At 45.6% G+C, this 24,751-nt stretch overlaps 7 protein-coding genes across 7 annotated transcripts in view; 4 read left to right on the top strand and 3 right to left on the bottom strand.

The window, feature by feature from the left end:
* The window catches only part of LOC119557242 (dynein beta chain, ciliary), a 33,092-nt gene extending 30,508 nt beyond the window's left edge, over positions 1–2,584 (top strand). The window contains exons 31-33 of the mRNA XM_037869930.1: positions 154–1,280; positions 1,682–1,876; positions 1,968–2,584. Of these exons, the coding sequence (XP_037725858.1) occupies positions 154–1,280; positions 1,682–1,876; positions 1,968–2,067 (1,422 nt within the window). The 3' untranslated portion in view covers positions 2,068–2,584. The remainder of the gene's footprint in view (positions 1–153; positions 1,281–1,681; positions 1,877–1,967) is intronic.
* Positions 2,585–4,702: 2,118 nt separating this feature from the next.
* Positions 4,703–5,433, top strand: LOC119547143. Its single transcript, XM_037853861.1, has 2 exons — positions 4,703–4,847; positions 4,978–5,433. The coding sequence occupies exon 2, from the start codon at positions 5,006–5,008 to the stop codon at positions 5,300–5,302; it is 297 nt and encodes a 98-aa protein (XP_037709789.1). The 5' UTR covers positions 4,703–4,847; positions 4,978–5,005; the 3' UTR covers positions 5,303–5,433.
* Positions 5,373–8,191, bottom strand: LOC119547124 (adipocyte plasma membrane-associated protein). Its single transcript, XM_037853839.1, has 4 exons — positions 7,957–8,191; positions 7,678–7,883; positions 7,320–7,620; positions 5,373–6,926 (listed from the first exon to the last, which is right to left on the bottom strand). The coding sequence occupies exons 1-4, from the start codon at positions 8,070–8,072 to the stop codon at positions 5,837–5,839; spliced, it is 1,713 nt and encodes a 570-aa protein (XP_037709767.1). The 5' UTR covers positions 8,073–8,191; the 3' UTR covers positions 5,373–5,836.
* Positions 8,192–8,584: 393 nt separating this feature from the next.
* On the top strand, positions 8,585–9,735 carry LOC119547134 (max-like protein X). Its single transcript, XM_037853850.1, has 3 exons — positions 8,585–8,771; positions 8,940–9,340; positions 9,400–9,735. Exons 1-3 carry the CDS (start codon positions 8,630–8,632, stop codon positions 9,619–9,621), a joined length of 765 nt encoding a protein of 254 aa, XP_037709778.1. The 5' UTR covers positions 8,585–8,629; the 3' UTR covers positions 9,622–9,735.
* On the bottom strand, positions 9,659–13,326 carry LOC119547113. Its single transcript, XM_037853826.1, has 3 exons — positions 13,217–13,326; positions 11,092–13,164; positions 9,659–11,030 (listed from the first exon to the last, which is right to left on the bottom strand). The coding sequence occupies exons 1-3, from the start codon at positions 13,277–13,279 to the stop codon at positions 9,801–9,803; spliced, it is 3,366 nt and encodes a 1,121-aa protein (XP_037709754.1). The 5' UTR covers positions 13,280–13,326; the 3' UTR covers positions 9,659–9,800.
* Positions 13,327–16,819: 3,493 nt separating this feature from the next.
* LOC119549262 (histone-lysine N-methyltransferase SETD1B) lies at positions 16,820–21,935 on the top strand. Its single transcript, XM_037857175.1, has 3 exons — positions 16,820–16,956; positions 18,916–19,766; positions 20,116–21,935. The coding sequence occupies exons 2-3, from the start codon at positions 18,965–18,967 to the stop codon at positions 21,603–21,605; spliced, it is 2,292 nt and encodes a 763-aa protein (XP_037713103.1). The 5' UTR covers positions 16,820–16,956; positions 18,916–18,964; the 3' UTR covers positions 21,606–21,935.
* On the bottom strand, positions 21,799–24,694 carry LOC119549272 (cysteine-rich hydrophobic domain-containing protein 2). The gene is made up of 4 exons (XM_037857187.1): positions 24,474–24,694; positions 23,710–24,164; positions 22,619–22,829; positions 21,799–22,554 (listed from the first exon to the last, which is right to left on the bottom strand). Exons 2-4 carry the CDS (start codon positions 23,835–23,837, stop codon positions 22,387–22,389), a joined length of 507 nt encoding a protein of 168 aa, XP_037713115.1. The 5' UTR covers positions 23,838–24,164; positions 24,474–24,694; the 3' UTR covers positions 21,799–22,386.
* Positions 24,695–24,751: the final 57 nt, after the last annotated feature.

Below are 24,751 nucleotides of genomic sequence, written 5' to 3'. Positions count from 1 at the left end.
GTTATGAAAAACTACAGGTAATGTTCTTATCAAATCGGCGTAAAGACAACATTACATTGAGAAATCGAGTTTGTCTGTCCGAATAATTTAACTGTAGGTTAACCTACTCTGACAGATAACAAACTAAAAGCAAATACATGGTTTTCTCTACAGGTGGTCAATGAACCTCCCTCCGGAATGGCCGCTAATCTGCACAAGGCATGGGACAACTTTTCCCAGGACGCTTTGGAAACGTGCACCCAGGAGGCGGAGTTCAAGTCGATCCTCTTCGCCCTTTGCTATTTCCATGCGGTGGCTGGCGAGAGACGCAAATTCGGACCTCAGGGCTGGAACAAGGTGTACCCCTTCAATATTGGTGACCTCACAATCTCGTCCAATGTCCTGCACAACTATCTAGAGGGCAGCAATCGGATTCCCTGGGAGGATCTGCGCTATCTCTTTGGCGAGATTATGTACGGTGGTCACATTACGGACGACTGGGATCGCCGGCTATGTCAGACTTATCTGGAGGAGCTCCTCCAGCAAGACCTAATCGATGGTGACTTTGAGCTGTGTCCAGGATTTCCAGCTCCTCCGAATCTCGACTTTGAGGGCTATCACTCATATATTACGGAAATGCTGCCGGAGGAGAGTCCACTGCTGTACGGTCTGCATCCAAATGCAGAGATTGGTTTCCTGACCACCGCCTCTGAGCAGCTACTGCGCACCATCTTTGAATTGCAGCCAAGGGAGTCGGAGCTGAGCTCTCACTGCGGAGCACCGCGGGAGGAGCTGGTCAAGATCATGATCGACGACTTCCTGGATAAACTACAAGATGAGTTTAACCTGCAGGCTCTGCTCAATCGCGTGGAGCGCAAGACGCCTTTTGTGGTCGTCGCTCTGCAGGAATGCGAAAGGATGAACGCTCTTATCAGGGAGATTAAGAGATCCCTTCGAGAACTGATGCTGGGACTAAGGGGTGAACTCACCATAACCCAGGAGATGGAGCGACTGGACCACGCCATCTTCTACGATCATGTGCCAGAGGCTTGGGCTCGCCTGGCCTATCCCAGCATGTTGGGCCTGCAGTCCTGGTTCGCGGATCTGCTGCACCGCATCAAGGAGCTGGCCGGCTGGCTCAATGACTTCAAGCTGCCCTGCGCCATCTGGCTGGGTGGACTTTTCAATCCGCAGAGCTTCCTCACCGCCATCATGCAGGAGAGTGCCCGAAAACATGACTTGCCGCTGGACAGGATGCTGATCAGCTGCGATGTTACTAAAAAACAAAAGGACGATGTCACGTAAGGATCCTAACCTAGCTTAATATCCCTAAGACGGTCCTATAGAACCCAAATTTATAGTCTTAAACTGCACTGATAACAAATTTTACAATGAAAAATTATTCGATTTGATTGAAATCGTTAAAAATATAAAAGTAAAGTAAAGTTTAATTTTCTGCATTACAAAAAAAAAATATTTTTTAAATAAAATACATACATGCATACGTATATTTTAATTCTTATATAAAGTTCAATCGAACTATTGGATGGCATAAAGTTAAAATGAGATTAGATTTGAAAAGCATTAAAGTCTTGCCATTTAAAAGGCCAATTTTAAGTTGAAAATTGTCTAAGAAAGCTCCTTTTATCGCAATTGTTTATTTGTCATTCCGACCCTTTGACCTCCCCCCTTTTCCGAACAGCCTGCCGCCCATGGAGGGCGCTTTTGTCCACGACCTGTACATGGACGGCGCCAGCTGGGACTGTCAGCTGAACTCCATTGTGACCCTGCGTCCCAAGGAGATGCTCTGCGCCATGCCCGTCATCTACATCAAGTCCATTGTCCAGGAGAAGCAGGAGCTGCAGCGCGTCTACGAGTGTCCTTTGTACAAGACCAGGTGGGTGGACATTCCCGAAGATGCTGTACTCCCGCCCACTCCGTTGTCTGCCTTCTTTGCTAATTGACTGACGGCTCTTTGGTCCTTGTAGGTCGCGGGGCAATACTTATGTGTGGACCTTTAACCTGAAAACACGCGAACGCCCCTCGAGATGGATCCTGGGAGGCGTTGCTCTCCTGCTGCAGCCATAAATGCGCATTAATAGTTTTTATAACTAAGAAATCACTGAGAATCGATTCAATTCTATTCTATTCCCCACCGCAGATAAATACGTCCATTACGGTCTACGTCATTCCACAGACTATTCAACGCTCGAGAGGCGAGAAAGCCCCCCGATTCCACGATATACGCATATATGACTAATCAATTAGTAGATATTTATAACTTTCAGCACATCGATGAACGGGCAACTCACGTGCTTTCGGGCGACATGGTGACGAAACGGAAAAGTATTGCTTATCTAATGATTCCCAAAATCATGTGCCGAACGGGTTGCCTGTTGCCATGTGAAGTAAAACACTCACGAAATCGACGAACAAGTTTGAGAAATTCTTCAAGCATATTATACAGAAGACTAAAAATCGTGGGCGTAAAAAGCACTGTTAACTGGTTACAGTCAGTTCTATATCTATACAATATTATGAATATTATTATAAAAGAAATATTTACTTATATATCTCACTAAAAACATATCTTACCTATCCCAATAAATACCACTAATACTGAAAGAGAAAATGGGTTCATATTGAATAGTGCTAAAATAATTTCGCCTTCTCATCGTGACGTCTCATTTAAAGGTCATTTGAAAATAAATTGTGGGTGAGAATATATAGCACCTAGCATTTTAATTTGTAGAAAATGTAGACGGCGTCTAGCCGAAATCTTGTATGGAATATTCCCTCTGGAGTTCAGTGACGCACTTGTCCAAAAACAATTGGTTTTTAATGAGACTTTATAAATATTCCTCATGACGAACTGGATTCCACTTGAAATTCAAGTTTTAATGAGACTAACAGTTTGATTTAATTTTTAGCAATTTTAAATGGTAATTGTGAAATTATCCCCTTGGAGGTATGTGTCAAACTTACCAAGGTCCACAGAAAGTTATAAAAGTTCTTATAATTTATAGACAGAGATTGTGGCCCGAAATATTTCGGATAGAATTTTATTTGAGCTCAGTGCCGAACTAAAGGTCTAATATTAGGTACTTTTGATAAGAATTTATAGAGCACATTTTGCAAATTTCTTAATAAGTTGATAATGATTATGAAAAATTGCCCTGCTGAAACTCTTGAGATAGCACATCCGTAGTCTCGTAATAATTTAGACTCATGTAGGAAATATTCCCCCTGGAGTTCTGTGGCGATCCCCCACGCGATCGTGATTTTTTTATGGACATACCTCACATCGGGCACGTCTTGATCGCCAGACCGGCATGGAAGCTCGTGCTCCGGAGGCCCCGGCGACTTTGACCACCAGCTGCCCTCGTGCGCATATAATCGCCAGACTGCCGACTATTTCCAGTTTATTTCGACTCCATTTGGGGATCAAAAAGAAATTCCTATGGGCGCCAACCACTGGGTGATCACGTGAATAGCGTTCGCCAATCAATTACTTGTCATACACGCCTACGAAACCGGAGTCTTTTTAACGTCTGGGTTTTAGCTGATTACCTCGTTAGGTGATAAGGTGTCGTTGCCAATTGGCTTAGTTTATCGCGCTAAGGTGTCACACGAAGGTGGATGTGTGCCTCCCACAGTGGGGAAAGTTACTGACTAGGCTATAAAATAGAGGGGCTCGTCATCGCGACCACATGGCGGATGCGTGATCGGACTGATACTAAGGCTGTCTACGCGCTAAACCCCAATTACCGGATTGCTGGGGTTTATTGACTGATTCTAGTGTGTGCTAACTATATGCATTTGTTGACATTTTCCGATGGCGTCATTACGCGAAAGACACTGGGGGCCTCTGACCTTAGCCCTCGGAATACAGGAAGAGAAACATTAGCAACAAAAACTCTACTTGAATACACAGAGGAAAAAAAAGTCATTACAAATAATTAGTTACTGTAAGAAAAGTTAAAAAATTTTTCGAACAATGATCTGAATGTTTATTAGGAAATCTTATTAAAAAATAAAAATATTAAGAGAACAACAAATTAAATTTCTACTAAGGGACTTTAATATCATGTAATTTCTAAATGCTGTAAGCTATTATAAAATTTTAAAAATATTATGCTGATTTATAGATAATTAATATTTATAGTTCTTTTTGTAAAATAACATTTAAAGTAATATACTATTCCATTAAAATTAAACGAAATTTAAACTTTACTATTTACTATTTAACTAAATTTTTTCAGTGCATAAGGTTTTGAAAATTAAGATTTTTTTCAGTGCCTACAGTGTATCCATATTAATAGATTTTTTTCAGTGCATAAGCGGTTTCAACCTGAGAGCTTGTTACTTAATTTTTTCACCAAATGTTTGCGCTCGTTTTTTGTGCGAAATATATGGCAGACTGCGTCGATGTGTTTAACTCTCGCTGGGAGTACTCCCCAGACCACGAAGGCTACACGTGACACATGACCGGGCAGCGAATGGGCGGGCGGTCGGTCTTAAACGCCACCCCCACAGCCCCAACCACCCGTGGGGTGCCACAAGATCAAGGCGATTCAGTTTTCCGCGGGCAGTGCAAATTTGTGGGCTTCATACATAGATAAAAACTGCTCGTTGCCCGACAACGCTACGTATGTAGGAATGGGAATCGGATTCGGCCCTCGAACCAGACATTTCTAACGCTATCTATCCCCAAGCAGCGGACGGCGACGTCGACGTCGTCCGGCGGAATGGTATTTAAGTGGGAAATGATTCGGTATGACAAATCAGAAGTGAAATAACTCAGCAACAGCGAGCAACAGGCTGCCAACCGTTAATAAAAACGAGAGACAACCAAGAAATAGCACAAGGTAAGAGAAAAGGGAAATTCGATTCAGTAAAATATGTGGGACAAAGACCTTGCCAAGAAATATTGTGAATTCATGGGCCGATCACGCATAGTCATCGTGGACTAACACCCGGTTCCGGTTTCGTTTTCAGCACCCCCAAAACCAAATCCATTGAAGAAATGGCCACCGCATCAGCCCATCTGCCCATCCAGAAGCGCCAAGCCCACGAGCACAATGGCGAACCCAGCTGCCGTGGTCTGGACGAGATGAACCGCATGTTCAGGAACTACTGGGACCCAACGGCCTACTGGGTGTGTGATAAGCAGGGCACGCCCGCTCGTCTCCAGCGCTGTCCCAAGTCGCAGCTGTACTCCGAGGAACTGGGCCGCTGCGTCCACTATGCCGATTGGGCCTGGACGGATCCCAAGGAGCCTTCAAGCCGAGCCAAGATCAGCCAATCGGTGTCCACCAACTAGTTATGTTAGCCATTGGCTGGTCCTAATTTAATGCTATTCTAAGACAACCAAACCTCATTACGCTTAGGTCTATGTTTACAAAATATCTTTATTTTTATTGAAAATAAGAAAAATTCAGTACAAAATCAAAAGTTGCTCGCGTTCAACAATTTAGGGGTATTGTTTACTTTAAACTTAGCTAGATGGAATGCACACCCGGTTGGGAAGGGAAATGGAATGTATATAGTGATTAAGCAAAACCGAATTATATGCAAAATCTAAACATATAAAGCGCTGCCCTTAGAGGATCATCTGAGCTAGGCATCCCCGGCTAGTCAGAATTTAGATACATTTCGACTAAAATTAACTGGCCTTTTTTTAGCCTGAGTTTGGGGGCATGATAAATAAGAAACTTCTGGATATTCCCCAAAAATAGTTGAGATGCTGGAGGGTAAAGATAATAAACAGAATGGGTTTTGACTACGTGAAGAAACTAATCTCGCGTCTGGGAATATCCCCGATAAACTCAGGAGGTCTACTGCTGTAGCTGCGATCTTAAAGCTCCACGTTGACGCCCTGCTTGTTGATGACCTTGAGCTTCTCCTTCTTGGGGGGCTTGGTGTCCGAGGGAATCTCCTCCTCGACGGGCGCGGGTTTCTCAGGCACTGTGCGCTTCTTAGTCGGTTTTGATGGCTTTGGAGTTGTGGTCGTTTCTGGCTTGGGAGTTGTCGTAGTTGCTGGCTTAGAAGTAGTCGTAGGTGGCTTAGTTGTCGGCGGCTTCGTGGTGGTTGGCTTAGGAGTGGTCGTGGTGGTTGGCTTAGGAGTTGTTGTGGTGGTGGTGGTGGTGGTTGTTGGCTTCTTCGTAGTCGTCGTGGTAGTGGGTTTTGGCGTGGTCGTTGTCGTTGTGGGTTTTGGCGTGGTTGTAGTGGGCGCCGCCTTGGGCTTGGGAGTGGTTGTGCTGGGTGGCACACCGATAGACGCCTCCAGTCCATCGCCTTCGACGCGAACATTGCGAACCTTGAGCGTGGGCTGCTTGGCCTTTGGCGACTTCACGCGCGCCAGGTACTGATTGGTGGGCGAGCCCAGGAAAAGGAAGTCCTGGAACTCCAGCACGTGCGAAACTGAAGATGCCGACTTGTCAAAGCCGTGCAGGGAGCCAACAACGTTGCCGTTCCAGTCCACGCGCACCACCGTAGTGCGCTTGGGCGCCAGCACACTGATGCTTTCCATGTGACCCACGAAATGGACGAATCGCTGCGAGAACTTGTTCGGATAAACGCTGTTCAGGTAGCGGAATGGCAGCTCGAACAGGGCCAGCACGCGTGCCAGGAATAGACGCACGCTGGGGAAGCGAGTGAACAGGGTGAAACCATTGGGATGTTCGCTGTCGGAGCTCACGACCAGCGGCACCCAGATGCCCTCGGCGTCGGGCGTCAGGTTGTCTGGCAAACCGGGCAGTCCATCAACGAACACCTCGCTCTGGCCGGCCTTCACTCCCTTCAGGTGATACTTGGTCAGACGCAGGGCTCCCGTCTCGGCAACCACGATGAAGTCCTCGTTGGGGCTAAGAGCCAGGCCGTTGGCAAAGACCAGTTCGTCGAGCAGCACATCGCTCACATTCTTCGTGCGGTCGTATTTGAAGAGACTGGAAGGGAGAAGAAAGCAGGGACCGTTAGAGCGACCATTAAACCCGACCGAGAAACCGGTTTTCCCTCGTCTCACAGTCGAGCCTAGGCTAGACTGCCGAACTTTTTAATTGGATATGTAGACAAGCTTATCTAACTGGGGAAGTGGTTAAATTAAATCTTTAATAAAGATAATTGAGTGGTTACAATAAAACCCTCAGTGCTCGTAAGCTTTTGTAAATCAAAGGATGGAGTAATTCTTAATACCTTCCATTTGACCTTGCAAAATCTCAAGATAAAGAAGTTCAGACCAAAGAGGGTCTACTGTAGCCCTATACCTAATCGCCGCCGCTTTCAAATCTGGCACTATTAGACAGTTAGAGAGGTTACGCTATAATTCACAATGAACTCACCGGCCCGAGGGGTTAGCAAAGCTGGCAAAGACGAGATCTTCGATGGTGAAGTCCGACGAGGAGTCCGTCCAGTAGATGTCGCCCTGTTTGCTGACCGTAAGGCCATTGAAAATCTTGGCGGGACGGTTGATGGACTTGCCGGCGAGCTCCTGGGCGGGGGAGACCAGCAGAGTTTTCTTGTTGGTGCCCAGATCCACCTGCCAGAGGCCGTAGTAGGCGTCGGCGATGATGAGGTTGTTGCCCTGCGTATCGAAGGCCAGTCCCAAAGGACGACCGCACCGGGACTCCTCATAGATGTCCTCTGAAAAGGGGATTAAGATTATAGAAAGTACTCTCTTTTAGGGACTCCCATACCCACCGCAGGGCTGGCCGATCTTGGTGACATGCGTGACATGGCTGGCGGTTAGCTTGATGACCTCACCGCCATGGATGCCGGTGTAGATCTCGTTGTTGCGGGCTATCAGGCACTCGGGGCCGTAGACACGCCCCTCCAGCAAACGCTCGGCGCCGTCCAGGTGAAAGTTCTGCTCCAGAGCACCCTTCAGGTCCTTGGGCGGGGTCACACTATAGGGGCGGGGAGATATCTCCAAGGATTAGGCCGCGAGAATTACGTCAATTGGAATGGGAAACTACTTACACATATTCCTTGAATGGGAAGGTGGTGCGAGGCGGCAGGCCGGGGATTAGGATGATGATGAGGAAGAAAATCATGAAGTTCATGATCCTCACGCGCAGCGCGTACAGCAGACCCATGATTGTTTCCTGGTGCGTCCGCCGATCACAAATTATAGCCCAAAAACCTGCTTATTGTAAGCAATATCCCGAAGAAAGCGACACGACGGCAAAGTTCAACCAGAAAAAAACGCAAAAGTCATCATCGGAGCCGGTATGACAGAAATATCGATATAACTATCGGTTGGATTTTGACTATGGCCATCTCTTACACTCTGCAACATAAAAAGATTTAATATATTTTTAACTAAGTCTAAAGAGGGAAAATAATGGAGGCATTCGAATCGTTTCAGTTTTAAAATAGATGGTAAACTTTATTAATATCACTGCACATGAAAGGTAGATAGCTATATTTAAGATTAAAAAAAATGTATCAAAGCTAACTATCTTCCTGATAAAAAAATATCTTGAGTTGGAGTAATTGTTTTTCTTAATTTTTAATTTTATAAAAATATTTCTTAAAACTATCGCAAAACGCTTTTAGTGTGACCGAAGTATAGCTTTTGGCGCTACCCCCGAACGGTCACTCCGTCCACTGGTGTTTTTGTTTTGGGAATTCCACAACGTCGCAGTTGACAATGAGCGATAATAATAGCTCGTCGGGCATCAAGGAGGACGTCTTTAGCATGGAGCACGACCAGGATCTGAGCAGCAAGCACTACTCGCGCTGCAGCAGTGCGGGCAGCACCCACACGCCGAACTCCTCGGCGCACAACTCAGGTGAGCGCACGCTGGTCAAGATCGGTCACGCTGACCAGGAGTGGGAGTTGGGGGCAGCTGATAAAGCACTGGCATTGAATTACTCGCTATCAGCAGCGTTTTTATTACATTGTACTGTCTGTGCGACTGCGTCTCACGTTTCTGTACTGCTCTGTTTTCTGTCCGCAGACGACGACGACGATAGCGGCGATGCGCGCCACTCGACGGCGGCCAATTCCACGCTGAGCTACAAGGAGCGGCGGCGGGAGGCACACACACAGGCCGAGCAGAAGCGGCGTGACGCCATTAAGAAGGGATACGACAGCCTGCAGGAGCTGGTGCCGCGCTGCCAGCCCAACGACTCCTCCGGCTACAAGCTCAGCAAGGCGCTGATCCTGCAGAAGTCCATTGAGTACATTGGCTACCTCAATCAGCAGAAGCTCAAGCAGGAGGACGAGGGATCGGCCCTGCAGAAGGAGGTGACAGCCCTGCGGATCATCAAGAATGGCTACGAGAACATGCTGCAGCATCAGCAGGCGAATCCGGGACCAGAGGAGGCACGCCTCACCGACGAGGCCAAGTTCCAAGTGGTTAGTTTAGGGGTTTCTCATGTTGTAAGATCTCTAGAATCATTAAAATCCCCCCTTAGTTCCAGGCCATCATGGAGGAAATGTTCGAGACATTCAAGCACATACCCATGGACAACTTCAAGCAGCTGACCACCGGCATCATCCCCTGGCTGGAGGAGCACTGTAAGCCGCACATCCTGCGCAACATCCTCAGTCGCACCATGCAGCAAATGGCGCAAGAGGCTCTCGAAAAACAGCAGCTCCAGGCCATGGAACAGGAAACTGGCGAGGGCTTCAGCTGATCGAGTGGTTAGTCCATCCTCTCATTTGTTACTTTAGAAATCCCTGTTTGGTAGATACTTTCGTTTCGTTTACTGCGTACAAACATTAAATGCGTCATTTGAATAGTTGTAAAAGCGTTGACAAGGAAAAATTACTTTTTGGCTTAATGTTAGATTAGATAAAACTAGATTCGCTAATGTTAGTCGAGGGACTCGACCAGAGCCGCTTTATCCGCACTGCCCAGAAGCTTCAGCAGTTCCAAAAGCACGTTCCGTGTGTACGGCTTGAAGCGACGCACTCGCTCCGTGACGTCTAGTGATGTGAGAAGCTCTGCCAAGAATTTCTCCAAACGCCCCGCACTCCAGACATGTCGTGCTTCATGTTGGAGTTTCAACACCCCCGATGTTAGGGTATAGATCAGTCCCTCGTAGAAGTTCTCCTCCTCGAGATTTGCCGCCAGTTTGGCGCTGGCCAGCAGCGCCGTCGGCAGATCGCAGCGGAACTCGTGCGACCGCACAAAACAGGTGGCCGCCAGTTGACGCACCTGATCGCACTTGTGCCGCAACAAGCGCCAGCTGAGTCGCCGAAAGCGGATTAGCAGGGGATTCGGCTCTTTGCCGCCCGAGGTGCGCAAGTGCTCCACCTTGGAGAGGAATGCCAAAAAGAGTATTATGGAAGAGGTCACCTCCTGCCGGTCGCAGCACTCCAGCATGTGCTCGCATGCCTTGGGCAGCAGGCATCCCAACTCATCGTAGTCCAGTTCACTGGGTTCCCAAGCGGGGCGCGTTTCAAACTCGGTGGCTTGGCGCTGCCCCACCAGTTTGCCCAAATTGGCGCCAAACAGCTGCAGTGCCGCATTCGAGATGGTCCACTCGGGGTTGGTGATATGCTCCATGGCCACCAGAAGAATCTCATTGTAGTACTTGCTCATCGCCGGCCTCAATTCTGTGTCGCGCACCAGAACGCACAAATAATGCAGAACCAAGGCTTCCAAGCGATCGTGATTGCTATCCAGGGAAACACTCTCCGCCGAACGATCTCCATTTAGCCTCTGTAGGATTAGCTGCACAGCTCGATGAAGGAGCAGCCGCTGCCGTGGATTGTCGTTCTTCAGCACGTGAAGGAACATTATGGCGAAGCCGGCACCACGACGTGTGGTGCTCACCTGGCGGCTCTCCGTCAACAATTCCCGCTCCAGGCAATCGTGCAGCATTTGGAAACCAGCATCGCCGCTCTCCAAGCTGCTGGTGATGGCACGAGTTAGTCTGCCTATACTAAGGCCAGCTGCCTCGATGGCTCCTTTGTGCCGGCAAAGCGTCAAGACAGATACATTGATGTCGAGGCAACGGCGCAGTGCCTTTGAGTATACTGTGCTTGCAGTGGTTTTTAGTAGGGAACACCCTATACTGGTGGCCAGATCGCAACAGCCCTGCATAAGATTTCATAAGATTATTACGTTTTTTTTTGGACTAATAGTTGTCTTCACTCACCTTCAAAGTCAGCCAGAAGCTCATGAGCAAGTACTTCCGACAGGCTTCCTCCTCGCCAACGGACTTGAGGGAGCTCTCGCTGACCAGCAGCTGGAGACTCTCGTCCATGTCCTGGAAGCTAGCTGCTGTGGTTGTCTCTTCTTGTCGTCGGGCATTGGCCAAGTTGAGAAACTTTAAAATGCCGCCAAGAATGCGTTCCAGCAGTGGCAACAAGTCCTCCAGTGGGGAATCAACTGAAAGGCCAGCCTTGACCACCTCGTCCAGTCCGCGAAGATATCCAAAGAGATGTCCACCACTCTTGGCAGTTAGCAAGGGATCCTCGAAGAACGAATCCAATTTGTCCGCAAGCCGTTTCAGGCATTCATCAAATATCTTTCTTCCGGACTCCTCCTTTGTAACTGCCAATTGCGCGTAGAGTGAAACCAGCGAGCATTCGTCCACATCTGAGGTTATGCACAAGTCCACACAACGCTCCACGCACTTTTCAGTGTCCACATGGCCCATTTGAATCAGCAGGGAGACGGTCAGGTCCAAAGCATCATCGAAACCTTGCGGATTGTTGAGGGTTTCAAAGAGCTGTTGCGCCATGTCCTTTGGCCGAAAAACTCCATGCTCCAAGAGAAATATTCCCATACGTTGATTCTGCTGGGGACTACACATCTTCGCATTCTTGGCTACCTGTTCGGCATATAGCGATCGGTTTAGAATCTCCAGCAGCTTCAGGGCAAAGATCTTCGGTTGGTAAACCTCGCTATGGATGTCCCGCTCGATCAGATTCTGCAGATGAGAGAAGAATCGCTTGATGTTCTGCGCCAAGGCATCACCTCCTACGCCGCTGTCTGCCTTGAGCACCTTATGAAAATGCTTGGCCGTGTGGTTGATAATGGTGGGCATCTTGCCCAGCATTGTGTTTCGAAACTCGGAGCTCTCCAGACCGCGATGTCGCTCTACGAAGGTGTGAAAAAAGTCCAGGCAGTCCTCGACGGCAAAATTTCCCAAGTTGTCGACCATAAATCGAAACACCAACAGCTGGGCCTCCGTCTCCATTTGGCTGCAATTGGTCAACAGCTCCGTGCTGATCTTGAAGAAGTGCAGCTTGGAGGCAGCATATATCTCTTTGGCAAACATGCTGAAGATGAGGATCAGCCGAAGCTGATCGCCCGGCGATCTCACCTCCTCGGAGGAGGCCAAAAACTCCACTATCTGGGGATTGGCTTGCAGCTGCTCAAACAACATGTCGCGCTGCTGGATCCGCAGGAACCACTGGGAGTGAAAGTTCTGGATCTCGGCCACAGTGCCGTTGAGAAGCAGCTCCACACTGGCGGCGAGTAGAGCCGGAGAACGCTGATTGCTCAGGCTTTTCACCGGATACTGGCTGGCTGCCCGAAGTCCCTTGTAGCTTAAGCTCAGCCTTAGTCCCTTGAGGAACTCCTCTTCGCTTTGATTGGTGGCCGCCAGGAGATCCGGCAGTGGATGCGAGTTAAGGGCGCCGCTCAGGAGGTAGTATTTGTTGCGATTTGTCCACGGCCAAAACTCCACAATCAGGCGAAAGTAGGAGAAGGCCCTTTCCCGCTGTTTGCAGCAGTGGTTGTACAGCGTCAGGGTCTCCTCGCGAGATCCCGTTTGCGTCTGGCGCTGCAGACAGTGGTAAAAGTGCTCTAAGCGCAGGGGCAGGAGCTGTAGCTCGGGGTACTTCTTCACCAGGAGGTTGGTAGCCTTAAGCACGGCCATCAGACTGGGACTGTTCCGTCGCAGAGCCTCAACAATGGCAGTGGTGCACTTCTCCTCCAGCTGCACCGCATCCAAACGCTTCCAGTGGTCCGTGAGCAGCACAGACTGGAGCATCAGAAAGGCAGTGGGCTGCTCGCTGGTCAAACGCTGGGGGAGATCTTCAAAGTGCGAGTCCTGCAGCTCGTACTTGTGCACAATGTGGTAGTACACCCGGAAACTAATGTTTAGGGCGGCTTGGTTGGCGCCGCCGCACGTGTCCATCTGCGCCGCCTCATCCTCCTCCGCCCGGATTCTTTGGGCCAGCTGAAGGGCGGCGTCCTCGGGAAGTACATCGCCCAGGCTCTGGACAACCAGGAATCGGTTAGATCTCGGTCAATAGGAATACTCAACGCACCTGCAGGTAGGAAAGACAGTCGCTGGGACCAATTTTTGAACGTTTTTTGGGAGACTCCGACATGCCCAATACTTCTTGCGAGAGCTCCACAACTTTTGTTCAAGTGTGAAATATATATCAATATATCGATATTTTTGAATAAAAATAAATATTTATACTGTGATATTTTTTCCCCTGAAATATTTAATATCGGTATTTTTTTAAATATATTATTGATATTTCCCTATTGGTCACACTGAACTGGAACAGCAAAAAGCACGAGATGAGCCGCGAGATTTTGATTCGCAAATAATAAATAATGCGGCAATCTGCACTTTGTGAAATGAATTTATTGTCAAATTTATTGTCGCTCTTAAAAAAATAAGCACCACGACGCTTAGTTAAAGTGCATTTGTGGGTTTCCCGCGAAATTTCGTGTTTGTGTGTTTGTTTTTTGGAAGCATGTGTGTGTGTGTAACGACGCTTTTTTCATGTTTGTGCGTGTCATTTTTTCTACAAAATTTTATGTTAGTGAATAATATACACTTTAAATAAGAAGATCGAAACAGAGTGAATTAATTTATTGTTGTTTCGGACCATTCTAGCTTGATTAGTGAAATGCAGTTAGTTGAGTTGAAGATGTCACATACACATGTCAATTACCGCCATATAAAATTACAAGTTGAAATATTTAAATCGCTATACGCTGAATGTGGCCTGAATTCGTACGCTTTATCTGATATCAACTTTGGTGACGTAAAATTATTATATATTGGACTAATCAAATTCCCTTTTGTAAATTTTCTGCTTCGGAAAGTAAGACTAAACAAATTCACTTTTATAAATTTTACTAATTTCCGATTTAGAACATTTACAAAACGGAATTTGTTTAGTCGATTGTATGCCTTTGTATGTTGAAAGTGCGATTGTAACAAGTTTTTGCCTCGTCAAGAGGTATTTTGGTTTGATATCAGATGATTTTGGAGAAACAACATACATATTTCCGATTTAAAAAACATTTCTTCGTCCATATATAGTAGCTGCTTCATTGGCTCTAATACAATATACAAAACTAAATTTATCTTAAATTTTTTTAAGCAGAACTCACTGACCTTTTCGACTGAAAACCCATTAGAAGACGATGTTGCGGACTAAAGAAACGCAGGATTTCTTGAGGGGCATAACCGGTCGATAACAATGCGACAAACTAATGGAGTCCACGAGGAAGTACAGGATAATCAGGAGCTTCAATTGTTTTTAAGTTTACCATTCGCATCCTGGGAAAGTGATCCAATATCGTTTTTGATTTCCTAGGGCACTTTGCCTTGGCTATCTAAGTTAGCAATGGGCTACCTTATCACGCAATCAAATGTGTTGCTTCTGATACGGGAAGCCGCATGTGACCCAAAGGGTATTTTTGAAATCACTAAAAAAGGATTTTTGATGCGGAAATGTATAGTATGTAAAGACAATTTGCGTCGCATACGTCTGTTTTTTTCTTTATACTTGTAATAAACGTAAAGAATTGAAATTCAGTACATGTAATAGATGTAAAGCATTGAAAATTCAGTACACGTAGTAAATGTAAAGCATTGAAACAAGGATACTCGATATTTTTTGGGTGACATATATTTTCTCCATTTGATATTTTTGAAAAAAACGAGTGTATGTATGTAAAATGGGATGCCAACTCTTTTTCTAGACCACCAGGGCTGACTAATCGAACTGCGATGATTGCGCTATTATCGATAGGTTGGTTATCAAAAATTGAAATAGGCTACCGTTACTAATTAACATTTTAGCTGAAAGATTAATATTGTAAAGATTAGGAAAATAGTGTTTTATTGTTATTATTACAATTTTGATACGGATTAGTATTACTTTTACGTTTTTTAATCATTGAATAAAAACGCTCCTATCTAACAAATATAGGCATTAATCTTCCCGAAAATATTATTTTAAGACTTAATTCAAAGCTAAAAAAAACTGACCGTTACAAACACTTTTTTAATACTAATTTGTTATTATCACAACAATAAATTTATTATTTGTTTCTTAATTCCAAATTACAAACAGCTGTCGCCGTTGGACGAGGAGCTCAAGCTTAAGAATGCTCAATGTACTTATAAAATCAATTCCCAGTAAGAAAAACCCTAAAAAACTACAAAAATATAAATCAGTACTCTTATGTTAAGAGTAAATTTAAAATCACCTACTTTCGTTTTTGCGCGTAAGTGTGTTTCAAGACTTTGTTCCTTTTCAATTAATCAGAACTATTTATACAAAGTTCGATATGATAAAGACATAAGGCTTGTGTTTGTATTCTACATTTCGTTGCTGCCAGTGCTGGCTTGGCTTTCATTCATTCATTTGCTACATATATGTATAATGCAGATAAATAGTGCGTAATTTCCTATCGAACTCGTGCGACGCGTAATTTGTACAGATGGTAAAAAAGAATGTTTTCCGCGATTTTCCAGCGCCTCTGCCGCTTAACCATTCTCATCCATGGAGAAGAGCTAGAGTTTTTCCTGTTCTGGCTTCGAGTTCGAAAACCTCCAAGTTCCCCGCTTCACGCTCTTTCCGCTCAATACTTGTAAATCTAGTTTCTGAGCATCTGCCGCCCGAAAACTTTAAGGAAGCGAAGCTCTAAATGGGAATCTATTTTTTAACAAGTATTCAGCAGGTCAGGTATACTGTTGTACATGGGTATTGTTTTCCGAAAAGGGGTAGTTTCTCACCTGTATCAAGGATTCCCGAAAACATACCCACAGGGTTAAGCAGAAATATTGTTTACCACTTCGTATCGGTTTTACAGTAGGGACTCGATGACAAGAACTTTGAAATTTAATATCAGGGTAATTTGATATCACAGTTTATTACAGAAGAAAACATGTTTCAACAGTTAGGAGCGATTGTTTACGTTCGCCTTACTTAAACTGGGTGCCAAAAGTATATTTACTTTAGGTATAAAAATGTTTATAAAATTTATTTTTTCTGAAGTATGGTAAAAAAAAAAAAATCGAACCTACAATTTTTATGGTGTCCCACAAACTGGCTTAAAACTGTATTGACATTTGCTCAACACTTTCGAGTTCGATTCTATACATACATGAGAGACCAACTTTCATTAGCTAAAGATAATCTTTATCATAAAAATTAAAGATAATCCGAATCTTTCTGTTTGCTCTTCTTCATATCATTTTCATGGTGAATGGCAGTGAACAAGCGAAAAACAGAACTTGAAAAATCATTATACTCGATTTCAACATGTGTATACTACATTAAAACTGTAGCTTTTCTGTTGTTTTTGTATGTGTGTGCGCGAACCCATATATTTATATATTCCCCGAAATAACCCCGTTCTTAAAAAAAGAGCGAAATAAAAACGTAAATGGCAGCGAAAGAAGAAAAAGGCAAAATAAAAAATAATAGGCAACTGTCTCTCCGGCAATCTCTCGCAATCTCAAAAACAACTAGCGACCATAACCATTATTTGTACCTTCCGAATACGAATATATAGAGATGTATGTACGTATATAACGCCGAAGCGCACACGCACACAGCCCCAGGTGACCGCGTATATGTGCATATAGTTGGGTTTTTGTAGGCCCGTTCGTCGCTTTTTCGAGTTTTGAAATTAGTATTGAAATCGTCGTTAGTGGCAGCGGTCTGCCTCAATTTCGAACGCTTAAAAACGGTTGAGTTCGGCTCTCTCTCTCTCTGTCATTTCACTGCTGTCTCTCGCACCGCTCTCTCTGGTAAGTGTTCGTGTGTGTGAGTGTGTTTGCAAGGTGTTGCTTTGGAAATGAAATAGTTCAAGTCAAGTCGAATTATTTTAAACTTATTGGCTGGTATGTGCATTAAAATATCAACACTTGGCATTAACTGATTAGCGAAAAGTACGGCAAGTCATTTGTCAATGGACACAATTCAGTTTAAAAGAAAAGTCGAAAGTTACGTTATGTTCTTTTTCTTGAAAAATTCTCAACTGCACATAATAAGCGTAAATTCGTGAGTGTCTCTTTTGTGCGTGTGTGTGGGTGAGCCGAGCTCTCTGAGCGCAAAACAGAATTGGTTTGCTCTCACTAAAAAACACATCCCCCCTCCCCACCCCCTCAGCAATCCACTTCCTATACCTCTATCAGCTTATTATCGTATCTTTTGCATTACAGTGCTCAGAGGCGATTTAAATTAAGTTGGCAATTACATTTCCGCTCTGGAATATAGCGGTTAGGTTGCAAGTCCGGAATGTATTAGTTAATTGAGCGGTGTTATTTGGAAAACCCTCTTTGGAAGACATGTGGCATGATATGATATGATATATCATTCTCAAAATCGTCCGTTCAAACAACCCCCGACCACTGTGCCAATCTTGAGACGTCGCTGGAAAATTACTCAAATTTTGAGATTCAATTCTAGTTTCAACCCGCCGCCGCTCGGGAACCCGAACTCGAAACCGAAACCTAAACAATATATTTATCCCCCACTTCATTCATTATTCGTTCTTCATTCCATGCGTAACTTTCCCAATTGTACGATGCGTAATCGCTTCTTAAAATTCGTATTCCTACGCTTTATTCAACGCTATCTTGTTTACTTGCATTTGGAAATCACTATCTCGAAAATGTTCTGTTATTGAGTGTGTTCCACTTGCCTCGCTTCACTTTGTCAGTGTATCTGTGTGCGGGAGAGTGTGTTTTTTACGTTTTCTTTTTGCGGCCATTATTCGTTTTGAAATAATCAAAATCGATAAAAAATATATATATTTCCCTCGGTTTAGATTTGTAAGCTCTTTTCGTGCATACTTGCCTACGGTGAGCGTGTCGGTGTGCTGCCACTTTTCATGGGATTCGGTTTTGGAATGTGTTAAACAGTTGGAAACACGTCAACTTCACACAAGCAAATGTGTATATGGCAGTCAATATCAAGTTGGTGGTGGATTCTGAAGACGAAAACCGAAAACCGAAAGATAACCGAATCCACGATTGCCACTTTTGACACAAAAAGTCCAAAACTGGATTTTTTCTCGTTGGCACACAGCCATCTCTTTTTTTTACAAGCTGCCAGTGAATATCGGGTGGGTTGAGTATCCAAGGCGAGTGGAAGCTGATACTCTGATTGGAAAATCAAAATTAGTGTTTAAAACCACTAAGATAGTGACATTCCGTCAACTTATAGAGATGCCTCATGTTGTGTTGGGTTAAAAACAGTCAAAAGTTCCTATAGTGAAACACCTGTTATTTCTTTACAAGATTTATATTTATAAATCTGAGCATACTTTTAGAGGACATATAAATGTACAGTCCAAATTCCATTTCCAAACACTATCTCCCATTCAAAAAGTTCAAGCTGTGGAATCTTTGAGTTATGGAAGTTCGACAGAATATTTATCTGTATACTGTTCGTTTATAATATACAGGCAGATATTGACATTCTGGACAGTTCTAGATAAAAGTTATCGTCCTACTTGTGTAAGGTCTCTGTCGGTTCTGTTTGGAATTATTGCAAAAATTAAGCTTCTTTTTTTGAATTATCTGTCCTAGCGATAGTTTGCAGTTTCAATGACAAGTGTTCCGATGCCTAAAACCTGAACTAAGTTCGATGTTTTCCAAAACTGATTTTGACTTCGGATGTCAAACCACTTCTCAATATTTTTTGAAGCTTTCCAAGAATATTTTCAAAACTAATTTCGGAATATTTCCCCCCATTTTTCACAGTTGCAGAGACTGCAAATTCCAGGAAAAGTGAACTACCAACGTCACATCCATGTTAATGCCACGTTATCTGGGCCTGAACGATAGCTCCTCGTCGTCTGGCAGCCACGGACCTGCAGGAGCCCCCAGTAGCTCCTCTTCCCCGCCGACAACGGTGGCCGCCCACACGAAGATGCGGCTGCTGAGCAAAGTGGAGCACAACATGCGTCAGAGCCAAGGTCACATCCAGAGCCAGCCGAGCGGCCAGGACATCAATCACCTCCTGCACACGGCCTCCACGGGCAACGGAGTGGTGGGCGATGTCGACGGACTGCTGACGCCCATGCGCATTAAGGCGCACTTGTCGCCACCCTACTCCGCCAGCAGTTCCGGCAAGAGCGAGACCCTCAGCTCGAGCTCTCGGCCGGAACGCAACCTGTGGAGCCGGGCCGAAATGCTGGAGATGCTGAGCATCATGCAGAATCTGAATGCCCTGGAGCAGCTAAATGACCGGAACATGAAGAGCGAGCACGTCTTCCGGCAAATCGAGGAGGTTATGCGCAGCAAGGGCTATGTGAAGAAGTCCAGCATCCAGATTTGGACCAAGTGGAAGTTCCTCAAGTCCACGTACAACACCACAACGCGTCACGGAACGGGTATACCCAAGGTGGTGCCGGAGGAGGTCTACCGCGTCCTCTGCCGAATGCTAAGCGACTCAAATCACAGCGGCAATATCAACGGCAGCCTCAGCGAGTGCGGCAACTCAATGGACAGTTCCAAAACAGCTGGCGACGATAAGGAGGACATCCTCGGCGTGGAGCATCCCATATTCGGCTTTCGACTGGGACCCATCAAACCGGAGCCAATTGATACAGGTTAGTATTGTCAAGAATTGCAGAGACAAACATCTTTGAAAAATTAAAACTACAGAACAGAAAGATAAAGAAACTCTTAAAACTGACGTGACTCATAGAAACATAGTTTAAATCTATGTATAATTAAATAAATGCTGATAACTAAAGTCTTTTAAAATTGTCTAAAAATGGCTTAAATAACCATGTGATACGAAAAAAACAACAGAAAACATTTGTACTTATAGATTTCCGCAGAAAAAAAACGTTGGTTAGTTTATGAATTTTTTATCGTGATTTCCTAGAATCGATAACACGTTCAATTCCCAATAAAATGTTTATTATTGAATGCGAAATTCTTTTTGCCTTTCAGGCTATGAGACGCCTCAGAAGCCGGACATGGTGTCCGAACCCGATCTGGAGGCCTTTGACTACGAGGCCGGGAGCTCCCAAGCGGACAACGCCGAACAGGAGGACGTGCCTCACATGCCGTTTATAGTGTCCGTCAAACACGAACCCGACATGGACCTGGGCATGGACACAACCAACACTCCGCCGCCCACGGCGCCAGCATCTCCCTCGCCGCCTCCAGTGGCGCTGGATGAGACCGACGACGAGAGCGTCTACTCATCCACGCCGGTCGCTCCTCCTCCCCTGCGCGTGGCCTCCTTTGCCAAGGACGAGCAGCGACGACCCACGCATGGCATCCTGCAGATCGATCGCCCACCGCCCACGCTCACCAAGATGGGCCAACAGTTGCCCAGTCCGGGCCAGATGAGTCGATCCGTGCCCCTCCAGAGCACCAGCAGCATTAACTTTGTGCATCCGCACAGCAAGCTTATGTTGCCGCGCAAGCAGAATCCGAATGCCAGCCAACAGGGGCTGCGTCTGCCCAGGGACATCAGTGTTCAGCCGACGGGCCTGCGCATGAAGACGGTGCCCATGCGGGATACGGGATACTCCCTGCGGCCGGATCGCATGATCCCCGACATCGATCAGTCCGTGTCCAGTCCCCCGCAGTCGCCGTCCCCAATGGCTGCTCTCTTGAGTCGCGGTCCGCCGCCCAAGTACCCGATGGCCGGGCAACAAGCGGGTGCCTCCACCAGCAGACAGGCTCACATGATGTCGTCCCACCAGTTGACCCCGCTGCAGCACCAGCAGCTCCAGCCGCGGAAGCGTCGTCTGGGCCAAAGTCCGATCATGGGCATGCCTGTGCCGGTGAAGCTACAGCGCAGCTCCAATATGTACGAGTCGACTCCGAAGGCCATCCGATCCCAGCCGGGGACGAGCGAGGAAAGCAAAAAGAAGACCAGCGAAGAGGAGGCGAAGCAGCGCAAGAAGCGGCAGGAGGAGCTCTTCGCCAAGGAGCTTAGCCAATTGGCCACTGCCATGCGGTCGACCCAAAAGGAGATGTTGCAGGACTTCTTCGTGCAGCAAAAGGAGATCGCACGGCGGGAGCATGACTTCCAGATGAAGCAGGACACGATGGTGATGCGCGCACTGCGCAAGCAAACGGATGCGTTGCTGAAAACAGCCAACGAACTGGTTAATGGAACTTCAGAGGCAGCTAAAATGGAACCCGACGATAAAGACGGTGTCATTCCCGAAACTCAGATACAATTTGAGCCAGAAACCGAGCTGAAAGCTCCAGAAAGCGAAGAGGATGGAGGTGGGGAAGCTGATGATGATGTGGAGGAAACTATGGGAGAAGATGAAGATGATGAGGATGATAACGATGAGGAAGAGGATGAAGACGACGACGACGACGATGAAGAAGACGGCGGCGATGATAGTGACCTGGAAATGTCCACTCTGGCCATGACCGAGGGCTCCAACAACGTTGAAGTGATCAGCGAAGATTAGTAGTTGGCTTTTCCCCAACGACCTACCACATCTCCAAGTATTACCCCAAAAATACAAACACCATTGTTAATACCGATTCATTCCAATCGCATTCCTTAAGCTATATATACTATATATATTCCTAGAGCCAGACCCGCGCATTGTTAAAAGACTTGATTATATTTAAGCATTAATACATAAATGAAACCTAAAGTAAATTAAAATGTATTTATTGTTCATCGACCGTCTATGCCCCAAAGTGCTGTAAAGTTATTGAAACCACAAAATACTTAGGTAACCATATGATATATATCAAAATATATATGTACCTTGTACAATAACAGAACAAAATTCGATTTCTGACGGGTTGAGAAGGGGGATCATAACATTTAGAAAAACACTTGGTTTGTAAATAAATTGTAATTTCCTATCAAGAAATGTATTTAATAATATTGCATTAGATTGAAAAACAAATTAGAATATACAGCTAAACAAAATCAGGGAAAGTAGAGCGCCCTAATGTTACGAGAAATCAATCTTACTGGCTAGTGTTTTTGCAAAAATTAGTTTTAAACTGAACATTAAATAGTACTAGCTTAAAATGACAATCTGCGAGTGCACTAAATTAGGTAATGTGTGCTGTGCCTGCCTGTCCTATGGATTAGTGTACTCTCTGCCTACTCGCTGCCGATTAGCACGATCCGTAAACGCCTAAAGCAAAGTGTTAGCAGCTAGTGTTTATTTTACAATTACCATTACGACCCCGCGATACCGTGCCCACGCCCGGCTCCCTGACCGGCACTTAGTCGGGCCGATAGATAGGCGTTTTGGGTATAAATTCAATTAAAATAACATACTCCATCATGGAATTGGAATCACATTGTTGCTTATGCAGTCGCCAGTGCAGGCCCAGCTTATGATATAGATGATTATTCTCCCATTCGAACAGCTTGTCCAGTGTGAGTTGTGTCTGCAAGGGATTACGTTAGGATTACAAGATCTTGACAAAGTTTTCAGATTAATCTCGGTCTTACGCGTTTGCTAAGACAGATGACGGGCCAGAGGGAGCAGCCGAGCGTGCAGCAGCAGCAGACGCAGCCGCAAAAGAGCCACTTGACGTTGACGGGCAGGGATTTCTTCAGCACTCCATTGATCCGGCCCACCGTCGCCTTGAACTCCTCGGGAGCCACTCGGGACAGCAGACCGCAGGGGAACTCCGCATTGAAGCGGTTGCTCAGGCCAAATCTGTGAATGTGCACGGGAAAAGAGCTGAATTAGTATGTGTAATTGGCGTGCAGTGCAATTATTCTGCCCTGACTCATCTCTTATGCAACCTGTGTAATTGACAGCTGGGCCACAACGCCACCTTCCCGAAAAATGGGGTCAAGCGGTATCAATAGCAAAGTAGGGCCTATGTCGAAATTAGGTAAAGGTAACCTTGAACTACATTTCAGCCATGTACAGACAGCAATTGCAATAATCGATGCTAGCCAAACACCTACATAGCTACAGTTGGAATAATACCACTCAATTTAAATATTATGAGGTGTTTAATATTTTAATTTCGTTCAGGGTGCAAAAGACCCATAAGTAAATATATATTTAAAGAGTTCTTAATGGAAACCATGGAATAATGTAAATAAAATCGGACATTGTTAGTTTAAGCATAAGCAAATATTCCATAAAACTATCTGTAATCACTTCAAGTTTATTATGTGTTTCTAAAGCTGTTATCTTTTAAGTTTTCAAATTTAAAGTATTGTGTCGAATTCGATTTAAATTCGATTTAATTGATGCCAGTTTACTTCATGATAATTATTGGAATTTGAACCGCAGACATGCTTTATAGACATCTATAGACATATAGAAAACATCAGTATGCTTATTATTATGGAAAGATTCCCCTAATTCTTTCTTTTTCAATACATGATGCTGTCAACCAGATCTTTCTTTCAATATTCTGTGATTTAAAGCCTGTATGATTCACCATCGACACATACAAAGTGCCGATAGTGATATTGTCTTTCGGAATGCGGTTACACCACCCAAACTGCTCTATCTATCTGGTTTCCCACTTGTAAGCCTTATCGCTTGTTTACTGCTCCCAATCCGGAGGCCCACTTACACCGTCATGTTGCCCGCGCCGCGAATGATGATGGGCTCCTGGACGGGCGCCACCGTTTGGTCCTGGAAGTGCTCCAGATCGTCCAGCTGCTCATCCTCGTAGATGGCGTCAAAGTCGGAGAAGGACATGGTTTTGTGTGCTGTTGGTTGTGCGTGATTTGAGAGGCTGATGCGCTGGAGTGACGTTGAAACGGATGACGAGGTGACCAGGGGGAACAGAGAAGAGCAGCGGGCGCTCCAGCTGTGCCGAGTGGGAGGTCAAAACATGTTGCCGTCTGCCCTCGCTGGCGGGGATTGGATGGAGTTCCTTTTGGAGCCGGAGCTGTCTTTCAGTTAACAGATTGACGAGGCTGCTTCCGCCATAAAAAAATCGACGTCGTCGTTGTCAGCGTTTCCCAGCGATGCGATTGTGACGTCTGGCTTCCTCTGTTGACGCAAATGTGTGGGTGGTCCGGGCTGTTGGCGGGGGGGTGGCCATGGGTGGCATTCAAAATAAAGTGCATATTAAAAAATAATAAATGCAGCGTGTGATTGTGTGCGGGGGCGCTTTACAACACTGGCCGCTGTCTGTTGTTGTTGCTTTTCCCTGCGATGGAGAGACTGCATTCCAAAAACAAAGAATTGTTTGTTTTTCTTCAATAGCTACTAAAATGGGATATTCCCACTTAAATAAACAACTTAGGCAACAACAACAAAGGGGCAAATGTTTTGTTTTTCCCCACGCACACCCTCACAAAAGGCACCAAAACACACACACACACGCACCTCTTTCAGCGTATTTCGCAATCACTTTTCTTGCAGGTTAAGTTGTTTTCGTGCTGGCCCGCGCTGTTTCTTTACTTTTTCTGTGTTTTCCGACAGTTTTCTATTAATTCCGAGCAGCGCTACGACTTTAAAACGTTTGCTACGTTTTCCGAATACGAAAATCACTGCTGAATTTGTTGTTGCACGACCAACGCGAACAGCTGGCCGACCAAGGCTGCCAGACTGTCGCACAGGTGGCAGCCCCAATTCAAATCTTAATTTTTAGGGGTTCTTTTGGT

The sequence above is a fragment of the Drosophila subpulchrella genome, chromosome 3R (genome assembly GCF_014743375.2).
Source record: "Drosophila subpulchrella strain 33 F10 #4 breed RU33 chromosome 3R, RU_Dsub_v1.1 Primary Assembly, whole genome shotgun sequence".
In the NCBI taxonomy this organism is placed as follows: Eukaryota; Metazoa; Arthropoda; class Insecta; order Diptera; family Drosophilidae; genus Drosophila; species Drosophila subpulchrella.
This window is presented reverse-complemented; position numbering and strand designations above follow the sequence as displayed.

What these genes read in the sequence shown, in the direction of transcription:
- LOC119547124 (XM_037853839.1), bottom strand. Translation starts at nt 8,072, where the DNA reads ATGGGTCTGCTGTACGCGCTGCGCGTGAGGATCATGAACTTCATGATT. An exon ending in TTCCCATTCAAGGAATATGT is followed by an intron (nt 7,884 to 7,956) that starts GTAAGTAGTTTC and finishes CCGCCCCTATAG; the next exon opens with TGTGACCCCGCCCAAGGACC. An exon ending in CAAGATCGGCCAGCCCTGCG is followed by an intron (nt 7,621 to 7,677) that starts GTGGGTATGGGA and finishes TCCCCTTTTCAG; the next exon opens with AGGACATCTATGAGGAGTCC.
- LOC119549262 (XM_037857175.1), top strand. Translation starts at nt 18,965, where the DNA reads ATGTTAATGCCACGTTATCTGGGCCTGAACGATAGCTCCTCGTCGTCT. An exon ending in ACCGGAGCCAATTGATACAG is followed by an intron (nt 19,767 to 20,115) that starts GTTAGTATTGTC and finishes TTTGCCTTTCAG; the next exon opens with GCTATGAGACGCCTCAGAAG.
- LOC119547113 (XM_037853826.1), bottom strand. Translation starts at nt 13,279, where the DNA reads ATGTCGGAGTCTCCCAAAAAACGTTCAAAAATTGGTCCCAGCGACTGT. An exon ending in ACTGTCTTTCCTACCTGCAG is followed by an intron (nt 13,165 to 13,216) that starts GTGCGTTGAGTA and finishes CTGGTTGTCCAG; the next exon opens with AGCCTGGGCGATGTACTTCC. An exon ending in GCTTCTGGCTGACTTTGAAG is followed by an intron (nt 11,031 to 11,091) that starts GTGAGTGAAGAC and finishes AATCTTATGCAG; the next exon opens with GGCTGTTGCGATCTGGCCAC.
- LOC119549272 (XM_037857187.1), bottom strand. Translation starts at nt 23,837, where the DNA reads ATGTCCTTCTCCGACTTTGACGCCATCTACGAGGATGAGCAGCTGGAC. An exon ending in GGCGCGGGCAACATGACGGT is followed by an intron (nt 22,830 to 23,709) that starts GTAAGTGGGCCT and finishes GCACATTCACAG; the next exon opens with ATTTGGCCTGAGCAACCGCT. An exon ending in TCATCTGTCTTAGCAAACGC is followed by an intron (nt 22,555 to 22,618) that starts GTAAGACCGAGA and finishes AATCCCTTGCAG; the next exon opens with ACACAACTCACACTGGACAA.
- LOC119547143 (XM_037853861.1), top strand. Translation starts at nt 5,006, where the DNA reads ATGGCCACCGCATCAGCCCATCTGCCCATCCAGAAGCGCCAAGCCCAC.
- LOC119547134 (XM_037853850.1), top strand. Translation starts at nt 8,630, where the DNA reads ATGAGCGATAATAATAGCTCGTCGGGCATCAAGGAGGACGTCTTTAGC. An exon ending in CTCCTCGGCGCACAACTCAG is followed by an intron (nt 8,772 to 8,939) that starts GTGAGCGCACGC and finishes TTCTGTCCGCAG; the next exon opens with ACGACGACGACGATAGCGGC. An exon ending in ACGAGGCCAAGTTCCAAGTG is followed by an intron (nt 9,341 to 9,399) that starts GTTAGTTTAGGG and finishes ATCCCCCCTTAG; the next exon opens with TTCCAGGCCATCATGGAGGA.